Source organism: Frieseomelitta varia, unplaced genomic scaffold (assembly GCF_011392965.1).
Source record: "Frieseomelitta varia isolate USP_RPSP 00005682 unplaced genomic scaffold, Fvar_1.2 scaffold_961, whole genome shotgun sequence".
Lineage (NCBI taxonomy): Eukaryota > Metazoa > Arthropoda > Insecta > Hymenoptera > Apidae > Frieseomelitta > Frieseomelitta varia.
Window position 1 is genome coordinate 59,195 of NW_025110769.1, and position 15,077 is coordinate 74,271.

The 15,077-nt window shown below is 38.7% G+C and overlaps 2 protein-coding genes across 2 annotated transcripts; both read right to left on the reverse strand.

Annotated features, from left to right (window-relative positions):
• Positions 1-2,384: 2,384 nt before the first annotated feature.
• LOC122538094 lies at positions 2,385-12,414 on the reverse strand. The gene is made up of 9 exons (XM_043671858.1): positions 12,182-12,414; positions 11,891-12,061; positions 11,713-11,823; positions 11,548-11,643; positions 6,566-6,800; positions 6,239-6,435; positions 5,702-5,866; positions 3,877-5,543; positions 2,385-2,934 (listed from the first exon to the last, which is right to left on the reverse strand). Exons 1-8 carry the CDS (start codon positions 12,257-12,259, stop codon positions 3,882-3,884), a joined length of 2,715 nt encoding a protein of 904 aa, XP_043527793.1. The 5' UTR covers positions 12,260-12,414; the 3' UTR covers positions 2,385-2,934; positions 3,877-3,881.
• A 1,244-nt stretch (positions 12,415-13,658) lies between these two features.
• On the reverse strand, positions 13,659-14,840 carry LOC122538095 (sex-regulated protein janus-A-like). The gene is made up of 2 exons (XM_043671859.1): positions 14,661-14,840; positions 13,659-13,836 (listed from the first exon to the last, which is right to left on the reverse strand). Exons 1-2 carry the CDS (start codon positions 14,817-14,819, stop codon positions 13,744-13,746), a joined length of 252 nt encoding a protein of 83 aa, XP_043527794.1. The 5' UTR covers positions 14,820-14,840; the 3' UTR covers positions 13,659-13,743.
• Between the last annotated feature and the right edge of the window lie 237 nt (positions 14,841-15,077).

Genomic DNA, 15,077 nt, shown 5'->3' on the forward strand with positions numbered 1-15,077 from the left:
CATAGACATGAAAGTTCTTCTGTTTATTCATCAGTATTAAAAATACTGACGCTGAACACTAATGTCCGAACATGAAAATAGACTTTTAATACTAAATAAATACTCTAAAATAACCTGTTTCCACTTTTACACAGATTCTAAAATACCTGTTCCATAAGAATATCAGAAACGTTCCTAAGAGTTTCTATAATTTTTGTTTATATACGAGTTCGAACAAAATTTCTTCTAAACATCTTCACTTTTTTTTCGTAACACGCGAAATGAACGAAAAAAAAAAAAAAAAAGAAAAGAAAAGAAAATTGAAAAAGTTCGAAACTCCGCGAAAGGTCGAAACGACAGCGTGAAAATGAGAAGGAGAGTAACGAAGCGGGTCCCGAGTGGACGAGAAAGGGAATCCGCGGATGATAATCGAATCGAGCGTTTGGAAACGGCCCTTAAGCCTTTACGAGGGGGGACAGACAATGGAAGGTAAAAGTAAAGCGTCGTTCTTAGAATGGAGGGTTGCTCACCCCAATAATAAAATGATAAGAACCCGGGTTGTATCCTCTCCCCTCGGCCGGTCCTTGCTTTCCACCCCTCCCCCTCCCCCTCCCCCTCCCCCTGCTATCTGTTTCCTCTGGCTGGAGCCGACTCGTATATAAATGTCGATATTATTGTAACGAACCGCTTTTGATGGCAATTTCTCCTTCCGCGCGGTCTATTGCTCAGACGAGCCCACGCGATCGGACACTCGCAAATTCGTTGAACCGGCGGAGGAATTTATGGTTTCCGGATCGCGCGCGTGGCAGAAAGAACACCGACGCGACCATTCGAGATTCACGGGAAAATCTTTCCGATCTTCTTGTATGTCATCGTGTCGATACAAATTTATTGTATTTAATTGACATTTTCGCCGCCATTGATCTAGTAAATAATTGGACACTATGGACGATCCTTTTTTTTTTTTTTTTTTTTTTTTTTGACGCAATTAAATATCGAACTGTTAAAATAAAGTAAATATGGCGGCCTTTTAATCTTTTGTTATTTGGGAAATTTGTTATTCAATTTGATGATTACCACGGTAAGATGCGGTTAAATTATATTTATGTATTGTTACTGAAATTTGTAAATAAAAATTAATATAAATAAATATTTTATAAAGTAATATTTTTAATCAAAATGTAGTATATTGAAGAATAAATGAATGATAAAGAATTAAATTTTTTGATTATTAATTTTAATATAAATTTGAAAGAGGATTTAATAGTAAATTAATTTAATTTATTAATTGCCCGTTAATTTCTAATAGGAATAAGTCGTAACATAGTTTCCAGGAACCATCATTCTATCGACACTATTTAATTAAATGTTTGGCTGTGTTATTTGTAACAAGCGTATGAGTTTTACAAAAGTGTGCTGATTAATGCTGAATTAGTAATTAGAAGTAACTGTTATTAAAAAACATGACAGTAGTATGTTTTGTTATTTGCCATAGACGAGTCTCGAACTATTAATTTCTCAATTTCATGATACTAGTTTAATTTTCGATTATAGTTCAATTTTCAAAAATTAATAATTTCAGTGAATTGATTTTATTATAATTCGTTCAGAACAAACAAACGAGTTCATTTCATCGTTTACTGCGTTAAATTGAATTAAATCAAATTCATTCTCACTTACTGACTGTGGATATTTATGCATCTTTAATTCTTCAGAGATAACAATATAATTAAAAGAATGAAACCTAAATAGAAACTTGTTTCTTCCATGAAATATCATAATAAACATTTGATTTCGGATATTTCATATTTCATATATTTTTGCATACTGCATGCATTATATAAATTTCTTTTCATTCAAATTTTTCATGAATCCATAAAAATCATCCCCAAGAATGACTTTGGTTTAATTAAATTTAGCGCAACATGAGTATGAATTCGTTTGTTTCTTCTCGTTCAGTTATCACATTAACACTAATTTGTTACATTAATAGTGTTAGCATAATGAATGAGGATGAATAATTTCGTTTAGTTCAGTTTAGTGTAATAAACGATACGAATACAAAAACACTAGTTTAGTCTAAACGGAGGTTCTAAATTATTCACTAATTTAGTCTAAATTATTTATTAATTTACCAATTTAGTCCAAGCGAAGGGTCTAAATTTTATTAAGCTTGTTAAAAAAAAAAAGATCCTTAATATACTTATCCAAATAAAACTAATCGTTGCAATTTATTGCAGATTTATTTATTCATTGAATCATTCGACAATTTTTTTCTGTGACAATAGCGGAACTTTCGCCTCGCGATTGAGATGCGTGGAATTTCGAAGAGGTTACAAGTGTTATTTCTATTGCTGCGTTTTCCCGAGCCTAATCTCACTCCCGTGTCCCGTTTTCCTTCATCTCACAGTTCTTACGCCACGAGGTCTATTCGAAATTTTAGACTTGGACTTCTCTTAGAAAAACCGAACGAGTGTGTGTGTCGAGTGTCGCGTGGACGACGAGGCTCGTTTCGTCGTTTCGAGCCGAGAAGCTCGACCCTGCCCAGAAAGGTTACGAAAGGGGCGAAGAATTTTCGAGACGTTTCGCGATGGCTTTTCACCTTCCTCCCGATTGTCGGGCTCGTACGTGACGAGACTCGACAGCACGACGAATGAATTTAAGACGAAAGACACGCGCGACACGTCGAGCACGCGACAAAGAACACACACGAACAAGTCTGCCCGTTCGTCTTCTCGTTTCGTTCGAATCTTTCGAGCGGTGGCGAGACGAGAAAGAAAATGAAAATGGAAATTTCGATCGATGCTCGATTGATCCTCGAAGCGATAGACAACGAACGGAGCGACTGAAAATATCGTTGACGACCATCGATCCGGGAAATCAATGTATGATAGACCCCGTGAGATACTGTGATCCCATTTGTCTTCTCGGTGATTGTCTGGGCATTCTCTTCATCTAGATGTTGAAGGATTAAAAGTATTATACTGGGTATTCCAGGTTTAACCTCTTGGAATAACGTGTCACACGTCGAGAATTTTTTTGTTCCAAAATTATAATATTTTCTCAGCTTTAAGTATATTTAAGTAAAACAAAATGGGCAAGACAAATAATAAATTTGTTGCTTGCCTTTACTAATTTATCACTACACAATTCATCGATTGAAAAATTGTTTGGGTAAGACAGAAAGTTTGCTGAATGTAAATTGAATTATAATAACCATTGAGGAGATTTTAATTGTAAATGTAAATGATTCAAAGTTTATTTCAGAATAAATAAATAAAATTCAGAATAAATTTAAATTTATGATTTCATAGCAAATTTTTTTCCCCGTAATGATTAATAGTCGATGTTGAATGAAATTTAATAGACAGTATTACGTATCTTGTCATATTCAAATTTTAAAGAAACAACATTTCATGACCAATCCAGTGTACAATTTTCAAAGAAAATAAATATGACAAATGAGATGAAATTAGATGCTTTGCACGTAAGATTGCAACATAAGAGTTATAATTCTCTAGCTATAATTCAATACTCGGTGATTATTTTTCACGAGATAACAACAACTCAAAGATCGACAATTTATAACTGAAAATTTAACCATTTTTCAATCCCACATGTACACAACAAACAAGAATAAATATTTCTAAATTTCCCAATTAAAAAAAAAAAATATTTCTAAATTTAAATATTTCTAATTTTAAATATTTTAAAAATATTTTTAAATTTAAATATTTCTAATTTTAAATATTTTAAAAATATTTCTAAATTTAAATATTTCTGAATTTCGCAATTTTAAAAAAAATATTTCTAAATTTCCACAATTTAAAAAAAAATATTTCTAAATATTTCTAAATTTCGCAATTTTAAAAAATTGCGTAGTGCAAAAGCACTTACCTCCGCTACTCGTCCTTCTTCTTTCTCCTCTCCGGGTCGCAGGTTTTGCGTTTCTTGCAGCTCACATCCTCCAGTACGCAAAGTTTTACCGCCTTTCTAGGACAGATATATGGCTTGCGCGGACACGGTCGCATCGTCGATTTCGATAGTGTCTTCGATGGTTTCTTCGTGTTGTAGCAAGGGCAAGGTCCGGGGTGCATTTTCGCCGGTGTCGGGCAAGGACAGAGAACTACCGGCTCTGTCGGTGGTTTTGGCACCGGTGGCGGAACACAGATCTGCTTCTTTTCTTTCGTTCTGATACTTGGAGTCTCACTGGGGGACAAGTCTGTCTCGTACACCGCATCGGGGATCTCCGGACAGGGCGCAGCCGGGGGAAATTTCGGCGGTGCGCAAACGATCGGTTTGTACTCCATCTTGGGCGGTTTGGTGGTAACTGGTTGCTCGCACTTTCCCCTCCGAATGCACTTATACACGCATTCGTCCTTCTTCGATTCCTCCCCCTTCTTCTTTTTCTTCTTCTGCAGTTTCACTGGCTCCCTGCCAGCGCACACGTCCTTCGTCTTCTTCTTCTTCTTCTTCTTCTTCTCCTCTTTGTTCTCAAGATTCCTCTGTTCGCCAGTCTTCTCATTCCCGCAAATGTCACCCATATCTTTGCAGCCGGCTGCACTCGATTTCCCATCCTTGTTGAACAACGCCGTGCACGCGTGAAACTCCCTGCAACCAACTCTCACGGGCCGTCTAACGAATTTTGACATCACGCGATACGTGGACATCTTCCTCTTCTTCAGACCCTTGCTCGCCGGTGTGCCGGAATTTTTCGGACAGGATCGAACGTCCTTGGGACAGGAAGGCTCAAGTTCTTGGCAAGGTGGACACGGTTTCGGACAAGGGCAAGGGCAACATGGTCGCGGCGGTGGACAAGGAGGAGATTTGGGACACTCTGGACAAGGCGGACAGATTCCGGGTGAAGAGGGAGATGGACAAGGAAGCGGTGGACAGGGTGGACACGGGGGTGGAGGTGGACAGAACGACGGAGGACAGGGAGGAGGGCAAGGGCAAGGTTCACACGGCGTTGGACATTTGGGTAGAGGTGATGGAGGAGGTGGCGGGCAGGATGGCGCACACTTGGGCGGCAATGGGGGTGGCGATAGAGCGGGGATCTTGGAACATTTCGGTGGCTTCGGTGGTATCGGAGGCGGAGGACACTTTCGATAGCATATTTTCACTGGAGGACATTCCTTGGGTTTTACGGAGGACGTGGAGCAAGGCGGTGGACTGGCTGTCGGAGGCTGTGGACACGCTGCGGCAGACGGAACGTCAGGTTTCTGTCGTTGCCCTCTCGGTCGAGTCTGTTTCGTACAGTCGGGAGCTGACTTGGAGGAGCAGTCCGACGATGGCTTCCTCCAGCGTGATTTGCTCAATAAGATAGAGTCGTTTCGAAAGAACCTCGCTTGCTCTTGCCACAAACACCTCGTCAACTCTTTCGACAAACCGACGATGTTCTTGGACTCCTTCGGCAGAACGGGCGCGATGCTGAAGTTCCTCGCGTTGAAAAGGGACGATCCCAAGGAACGCTGACTCCTGGCGCGAGAGTTGCCGAACATCGCGGTGGAGAGCTCGAGGACAGATCTCAGGAACGTTGCGTTCAAATCGTTCTTTAACTTGGCCTACGACGCAGACAACAGAGATTTTGATCGATAGGGGATATATCGTTTTAGTCCACCGCTATCCTCCACGTACCCTCTGTCTCTCGACGCGCGCGCGATACCGCGCGATGCCTCTAACATTTGTTCGTTTTGCACGGTTTCTTCGCTGGGCATTTAACGCAGAACTGCTTCTTCTTTCGCTTCGGTTTCGGTGGATAGCCCGGCGGACCCATGGGTTCACAGGGGCCCTTTGGCGGATGGCATGGGCTCCTTTCTCCCCAATCAGGCGACTCCGCGCTACAGTCCGGCTCGCCGAATCGTAGCTGCCTCTCTCTCCCTAGTTCCTGGATACATATCACATTGCGTTTCGTTTTCTAAAAATCTCTCGTTTTCTCCTCCGATTGCTCGTTGCTAACGTCTTGCCTCTGGCCCACCTCCCCCATTCGCCCCCGCCGGTTTAACGAACGATCGTTTTCGTGAAGGAGATGGCTACGTACGTCACGATCGCAAGGCGAAGTCCGCGAGGTCGAAAACGAAGGTTTTCCGACGATCGTCTTCTAACATACGCAGGAAATACAAGTTTTTGACGATTAAATCAGGAAACCGACGATGGATCTTTTTTTTTTTTTTTTTTTTTTTTTTTTGACGAACTCGACTGAAAGTGATTCTTAAACGACATCGAGCGGTCACGAATCCGTGTGTTCGTCTTTGAAAACTTCTCGTGGCATTTGACCATAGTCCAAGCCGATTTCATCCTCGTACTCCTCGCCTTGGGGGAAATAGTCGTCGTTGCGGATCCTGTCGTAATTGAAGTAGACGGTGCCGCGATACAGCTCGGCGAGATCGTCAGGGATTTGGTTCTTCGTGGCGTGATTGGCGATCGACAAAGGGTCCCTGTACCTTCGGTCCGAGGCTAGCGCGATCGATTCCTCGACGCCGAGCGAATCGGTGCTCGTCCTCTGCAGGGAGAGATCCGACATTTTCTTTGATCTCTTTTCGTATGTTTTTTTTTAAATTTTTTCTTTTCTTTTTTTAATTTTCACGGTCAAATTTGGAGATGAGGAAGAGGCAGAAGGGAGGTGGAGCCATAGCGGCGAGTTTCACGCGCTGCTCGATCATCGTTATCGAGTGCTCGCGACCGATTTCGAGAGACGATGGAACTGGTAACGTAATGGATAAAAAAAAATTGCTTCCCCTGCTTTTCCCGTTTGCGGAACTTACTTCGATTACGTTATCACGCCGGTGGTGTCTGGCCAGTGTGTCTGGCGTAGCCTGCAGCTGCAATTGAAATTAAAACACACAAATGGATTTCTTTCAACAGTTTATACAGGGTGAGTCTCGTAACGTGACGACGATCGAATAACTCATAAAATATTTTTCGTACGAGAAAATGTTTCAGATAGAAGTTTGATGGCTTCCAGGGAGACGTATAGTAGACTACAATCTGTTTTATGCTATTTTGCTTTTTTTATCAGGATATGAAGGTCACTCTCAATTTTTTAAATGGAATAGTTAATATCTCGTCCCGAATTCGGATAAAGCGTTGAATTCTACATAAAATAATATTATATACACCAAATAAAATCTAAAATACATAGTTACTTTCCTAATACAATGTAAAAAAATATTTCTGCTAATATCTCAGCAACTGTGTACTTTAGACTCTATTTTGTTTAATATACTCTTTTATGTATTACTTCTTTATCCGAATTCGGGAAGAAATATTAATTATTCCATTTAAAAAATTGAAGTTGACCTTCATATCTTGATAAAAAAAAAGCAAAATCACAAAACTAATTGCAATACTACATGTCCCTCCCCCCCGGAAGCCATGCAACTTCTATCTATAATTGTTTCGTACAACAAATATTTTATAATTATATTCGATATCGTCACGTGACGAGACTCACCCTGTATAGAAGACAGACGCGCGTCGATGAGATAGAAACGAACTACACGTGAGCTTCGAAAAGAATTAAGTTTATTCACGGCGAAACATGTGTACATAAAATTTTCATTCTATTGCCCCCCTCCCCGAGACGTCACACGAAATTAATTCACAAAGTTTAATAAATTTCTAATAATTATCTCACTGTAAACACAGAAGTTGAGAAGACTTTTTCCTCCACGATTCACGCTCTTACAGTCAATCGAATTTTGAATCAACGTCATCTATCCATCCGCGTTCATTTTCCCGGGCGAACGAGGAGTATATCTTCGACGAGAGTCATCCTGAGAACATCCTGGTCACACCTGCTTTTCTCACATTTCTCCGACTTCTTCTTCGCCTTCGTCTCGCAGCTCTTCTTTCTCTGGCAGCGCGTGTCGGCCTTCTTCTTCTTCGATGGCTTCTTGCACCGTGGCCCGTGGACGCTGTCGTCCCAGAACTTGTCGCAGGGATCGTACGTCATTGGCTCTTCCTCGTACTTCTTGCACGTCGGTCCGTGCCTCTCCTCCGACCTGTACGGTTTACACGGATCACCGTCAGACTCGCCGCATTTTGGCTGTTTCTTCTCTTCCCGTTTCCCACACGGCGTCTCCTCTCTCTTCTTGCCGCAGCTCTTGCTCGCCTCCTCCGTCTCGCATTCCCTCCATTTGCAAATTTCATCCTCCCTTCTCTCCTTCGTCTTGCCGCACACTCTCCGCAGTATTTTGTCTTTTATCGTGGGCTTGCAGCCGCTGTCGCTGGACGAGAAGAAGAGGACGAAAGGAGAAGCGGGAAGACAGGGCTGGTTCGAAATTGGAATCGTCGGTTCCACGTCGGCGAACAGCGACTCGAGGTTGTACGAGGTTAAACTCGACGCAGACCGCGATCTTCGTCTGTTGAGCTTCAGGTTCTCCAGAAACAAGGCGATATCCGACGACATCTTTCGCGCTTTTTCCCTCGTCTCGTTCTCCGACTCGCTGTGACTCGTTCTATCCTCGTTCACCTCGCAACTTTCCTCCGATCGTTCGACCGTCATCGAGCTCTCCGTTTGTTCCAGAGGTCTCGCGTTATCCGTACTCGTAACTTCCTCCGGCAAATCGCTCACCGAAGTCGAGACGTTCCATCTCTTCTGTATATCTGACTTCTCGAGTATCTTCTCGTTCGCGACAGAACTCAGCCTGTCGATCCTGCTGCTGCAACAATCGTCCGCCGGTTCGCCGCCGTCGAAGAATCGGCGGAAGAAGCTCGCGAGAGGTTTGCGTCTCTGTCGAACCAGGCCGTACAGCATCTTTGGCTTCTTGTCCGACAACGCGGCTGGAATCGTCCAGTTCTTCGACTTGGCCGTGTCACGCGATCGCTCTTCGATTTTAGTCGCCGATTTTCTCGCTTCTGTCCTCCTCTGCATTCTGTCGGATTTCCGCGCTCGATTCTCGGTAATCCCTCTCAGCAATTTCCTACTCGCCGTTTGCTCCGACAACATTATCTTCATTTGTTTCGCATCCTTCTTCCTCGAACGGTTCTTTCGGTCCGTTTTCTTCGTCGTCGTCGCGTTTCTCGAGGAAGCTTCCTCGAGCTCGAAATCGATCGGCGCTGCCTGCTGGCCTAATTGACGACTTTGGACGACGTTCGAGTACCAGCGCCGCGTGGCCGCGACGTCGTCGTTGCTAGAACGAGGCTTGTTCAGGTGGTTCGCGAAATCGGGGAACCGTTTATAAATCTCGGTAATGATGCGACCACCGTGCATCCCTCGGTACGAAGCGGGCCCCATTTCGGCGAGAACTCGAGGACCCTGCAGATCTCTAGCGGACGCGTGATGGTCCCCCTGAGAACAGACGGAGAGACGATTTCAAGGTGGTTGATTCTTCACGTTGTTTCTTTCTTTCTTTCGTTCTTTTTTCGTTTTCGAGGAGAGGATAGAAGATGGCGTTTAACTCTTTGACAGCTACTTTACGACAGAATATCGGTAGTATTATAGCATTACAAAGCACACTTTTGCGTACTTAAAGTTATTGCGACTATATAGTTCTTTTTAATGGAATCCCAGCATTTTCTACGGGAAAAACAGTATTTTGTACTCTCTTTGTACGTGAAGTACAGTGCTCCCTTTAAAAATTGTCGGTGTATTTATTTTTAATAGAATTCCAACGTTCTAAGTTATATTGAAATTAATGCATCAGCATTTTATAGTATGTTTCTCATACAAAATACACTTGTTCTCGAAATTGTTAAAAAAAACTTCATTTTTCACTGAAGAGAATTGAAGATTGGATGGGAAACTGCTAGGGAGATTTATTTTTAATAGAATTACAATATTTGATGAATCTTTTTTCTTGTACAGAGCATCAGATTTCTATATCTTTCGTATGGTTATTTAATTTTTTCCAATTTTGAAGTGAATGTACTGACTTTTACCTATACTTATTTATACTAAGTATATTAATTATATCTGTCCTGAATATCTTCTGCGTTTCTGGTATCAAACACAAAATATACATATTTAAAAAAAAAAAAAAAATAAACATTAGGATCGAATAAATTGATTAAATTGAATGAAATTGTGAAATTTTATATTACTATCTGCGTATATTATAGAATTCAGAAAACAATCAGTGTGCCGTACAAACATATCTTTCTTATCAAAATTTTCAGTCCATGGAACAATTTAGTTGTAATATCGTAATAATTATATTATAATAATAATTATCATAATAATTATACCATAATATATTATAACGTCATAATAATTACACTGCAATGACTAAATTGTTCCCTCCAATTTCAATGGATATTTACATGGCAGAAATTATTTTGTATATTTTTTTTAAATGCTCGTCTGCGTTTTTTTCCTTCGTTTTGAACTACACTGTTAAAAGCTTAACGCTTTCGTCGTGTAGTAAATAATTGTAATGTGACGGTCGAGCAGCGAATGATTTTTATTTGGCAAGTTTAACGTGTTCAATGCCCTGTCCATCGTCGTGCATTTTCCAGGAGACGCACGCACGTGATCCGAATGTCGCGCAACGATTCGGGGCAAAAGCAATCCCGATACTTCCTATTCTTTCTTACGAGTTACACCTGCTCCTCAACCAACCTCCTGTCGCGTAACAGAACTCTGATCGACATTCTTCTTTCGTCTTAAAAAAAAAAAGAAAAGAAAAGAAAAATATCGTATCAGTCGGTCGTTTGTTAATTCGATGTGTTAGCACCGTGAAACTCCGTCAACGCAATTGAAATGTTTTAGCGCCGCCTCGTCAGCTTCTCATCCCTAACCTCCTCCTCATCCTATGGTCGCCATCGATCGTAGTTACAAGTCGACGAGACGCGCCATTCCGTTTACATCAGACCAGTTCACAACGCGAAACTCGTTATTTTGAGTATCGAACATGAAGATGTGAAGATCTCTTCGATAGAAATTCGTTTAACTCTCGGTGGTGACTTGAGGTCATCTCAGTGCAATGTTGTATCAATAAAGTGTATAATAATCGACTATGTTTGAAGAGGTCTCGTCAGAGACGGACAAATCGTTTTAAAAATTTCGCTAACAACAGTCTAGAATAACTCAAGAAGTTGAAACACGTTCAATATAATATAGAAAATATATAAAAAGATGTAATATTATGTTAATATTATATAATGTATAATGTTAATATAATATTATATTATATTATTATATTATAATTAGTATTATATTATATTATATAATAATATTATAATTAATATTATATTATATTATATTATTATATTATAATTTATATTATATTATATTATATTATAATATTATAATTAATATTATATTATATTATTATATTATAATTTATATTATATTATATTATATTATAATATTATAATTAATATTATAATTAATATTATATTAATATTATATTATTATATTATAATATTATAATTAATATTATATTATATTATTATATTATAATTAATATTATATTATATTATTATATCATAATTAATATTATATTATATTATATTATATTATATTATATTATACGTAGAAAAATAAATATATTATCGAGTCAAATCTGACCCAGTCACCGCCGTGTTATTCGACAATTAATTTCACGATAAAATAAAGATTCTTACCTGGAATTTCATCATTGGTTTTGAAAATTGATTCGTGGCACATTCTTCGGCGATAGGCGGTTGACACAGACTTTCGACGAATTTCTCAGTTGCATTCTTTTGCACGATACAACAAATCTGTCATTTACTTCTGCAAAAGATATTGATGGAAAATGTTGGAATTACCTGGTTCAGCTTTGGCGCACGATTCGAGCAGAATGGTAATTGAACATTTTCGCTGCGAGTGTCACCCTTACTCGATCTCGATTTCTCCAGCATCGTCAGCATCCGCGAATTCTGTTAAAAGAACTTCACTAGTGCGTGATACTGAAAGATAAAAGCAGAAACAATCTGCGAATTTTACCGAGAGATTCGTGGTTTCACCGTTGCTAAAATAGTTCAATTTGATCGGTGTCGAAAATCGTTTGTTCAACGCCGCCACGTCATACAGCACAAGTACGTCGAGCTTCGAGGTTCGTTTTAACATTTGCGAGAGAGATCGTCCTATTTCCCCTACGCCTCCAATCGCCGCCAGCTAACATGAAAAATTATTTTTCACTTTTTAAACTGCAAATCATCGAATTGAAAAAGTGACCTTGACACAAGTGCGTCATAGATCTGTGTTATGTACGCTCAAACATTTATTGTTATATACCTTGATGTTCTCTTCACCAGCGTGATATTTTCGCTGCCCGATGGTTTTCACAATGGACTTGGTGGCCCGGGAAAACATTGTTAATCCTGTTGATGTATTACTGGAAATTTTTTTAACGCCTTCATCGGGCGTCCGACATGTCCAAATTATGGCGACTAACGGGTCTGGTTACCAAGTGAAGTCTTGCATTTGTTTCCTTAGGTCATGTGAAAATATGCAGCGAAATAATAAAAACGAAAAAAACAGGATCGTTGCTCGAATGAATGTGTTTGCAATGGACGTGAAAAATTATGCGTTTATATGTAAAAAAAATATTTCGGGCAAGTATTAGTCAGTTTCGTCGTATCAGTTTAGCACAAATTGCAATAGTAAAAGTCGTCGGAAAATCATTCTTTTGACAAAAAGTCAAAATCAACTTGATTTATTTCAATTGCGTCATGGGAACAGTTACAACTGATGTTAAGAGTTCAACGATTTATAATACTATAATTCCTTAAATAAACTTGAGGACAGAATTTTGAATTCGAATTCAGGAACATTCATATAAAAATTAGTTTTATATTTGTATTATTAAACTCTTTCGAAGAACACAGAATAGATTTAAATAATACGCGCCTTTATGAAATCTTCCAAATACAGCCATCTAGTAAGTACTTGTCAAATGCTTCATCGTAGATTAGGTCGATAATCAAAAGCATCAAACAGTGATCTGCATTATCTTATGAAAGAAATACTTTGTGTCCACACACAGAAGAGGCAGACGAAATATATGAATATCTCAAATATCAAATAATTATATTATAGTCCAAAATTAAGTTGGTTGTCTCTGTCTTAAGAATAATTATCAAATAAAAAAAGCGCTCACTTTAATTCAATCAATAATTTTTGATGTAACATTTTTCATATTTTCTGATTTTAGTTCCTGTTACTAGTAGCGTTGCGGTACAAAACCTAAATCGATATGGTAGGTTGTGATACGAAAATAGTATGGTGGTCAGGTGACCACCAAATGGGAGACGAAAAAGCATTAGATGTCTGGTTTATTGTGGTCATATCATTGACTAATTGTAAGAGTCAATGATGTTATCATTGACTAATAATAACGTTATCGTGAATAAATTACCAACTGTGCTTACTACAGGTGCTTACTTTATCGATCAAGTTATTTTCTCACGGTAAATTAGCATTTTATCAACTGAAGGAGTTTAGTTTATCCACAATCGGGGCATATGATTGATATTTTTTAAATAAATACTTTAGCAAGACACTTGATGAAATTAATTTAATTACGAAAATACACACACTCGATGAATAAATTAATTAAACTCGTTTGTTAGTTAAAATTCGTTACATCGATAAATTTATACCGCCGGTATTCAAGCAAATTGTTAGCGTTAATTAACAGTTACTTGATATATAATTAAACCGCGTTAGCTCGTGTTTCTGTTCAATAGGAAATCAAGGCAACGAGGATAGAACTCGCACACACTCTTTATTAAATTATACATTTAATCCATTTGCATTTCTCGTTATGCACGATGGAACGTTCTTCGTCCTCTCCATTAATATCCATCGTCGGAGAAAGTGATAGTATAATCGGGATACTGCGTTCTCAATAGAGAAACAGACACTTCGTGATCTGCCTTTCCGAAACCCTGCAAATAAATCCGACGTTACGCCACACGTTTTTTCGTTTCTTTTATCAAGGAATTATTTCGTATTAATTATACGAATTTTCTCTGTTTATGAATTTTCCACGAGATACACAGGCAACGTAAATAAATCAATTTTTATAGTGCTCTCGACTCTGATACGTGATAAATAAAAAAGAAAAATGATACGATACCCCAAGCAACATTAAAATTATTCTCCCTTAAGGTTTTTTTCGTTCATATTCGAAAAAAATCATTCACCGCTCCCAACAAATCGCATTCGATCGTACATCACGGTTGGTTCTAACTTGTTCCGATACAGTAAAGTTTTATGCAACGTCGTACCTTTACTCCATCATAATTTTGAAAGCAGAATAATTTCGTTTACCAATTTTTGCTGTTTAAAATCGGGAAAACCGGTGAATGATCATCGGTACACACTGTGAGTTTGCCCGGCAAGCACAATCTCAGGCGAAATTCGATTTTATCCACCAGCGTTTACGGATTTACCTTTCATCTAATTCCGATCTGCCCTTAAGCTTGACTTTTAATGGGAAAATTTTCCTTCTTGATAAAATTTCATCAAATTTTCATCACATTGATATAATAAAACTTTCATCCACTGCGCGTTTGACTCCTCAGGATTTAAACGTAATTGCATTATTAAATGACGGGGGCAAAGTTTAAACGAGCGTAGGGAACAAGTGTCAATGGGAATGACGGTGGAAGGTAGAATGGTAACAGGTGTTAAATTAATAGGATGCAAATGAATCGAGAGTTAGTAAGCCAGCGAAGTTCGTTAGGACTCATTAATCATGCGGATTTACCTGAGAGTATCCGTACACTTTGATGGTCTTCTCGTCGGGGTCGTGCTCTATTCTACCACCACCGAGACATTTGGCGCGCAAACCAGGAATCGATTTTATTTGATCGCCAACCTCGTCGAAAATATCGGCTGAAACGGAAAAAAAAGGGAAGGATTTCATTAGCGTAAATTTAGTTAGTTTAAGAACCAAGATTTTGGTTACTTCATCAGCGGCATCATTGTGATATTTGAATATTAACTGGATTTTTACTGAGTATATTATATTATTAATATATAATATTATATTATATTATATTGTATTACATTATATTACATTACATTACATTACATTACATTACATTACATTATATTATTAGTATATTATTTATATAGTATATTGTATTATATTATATTATATTACATTTTATTACATTATATT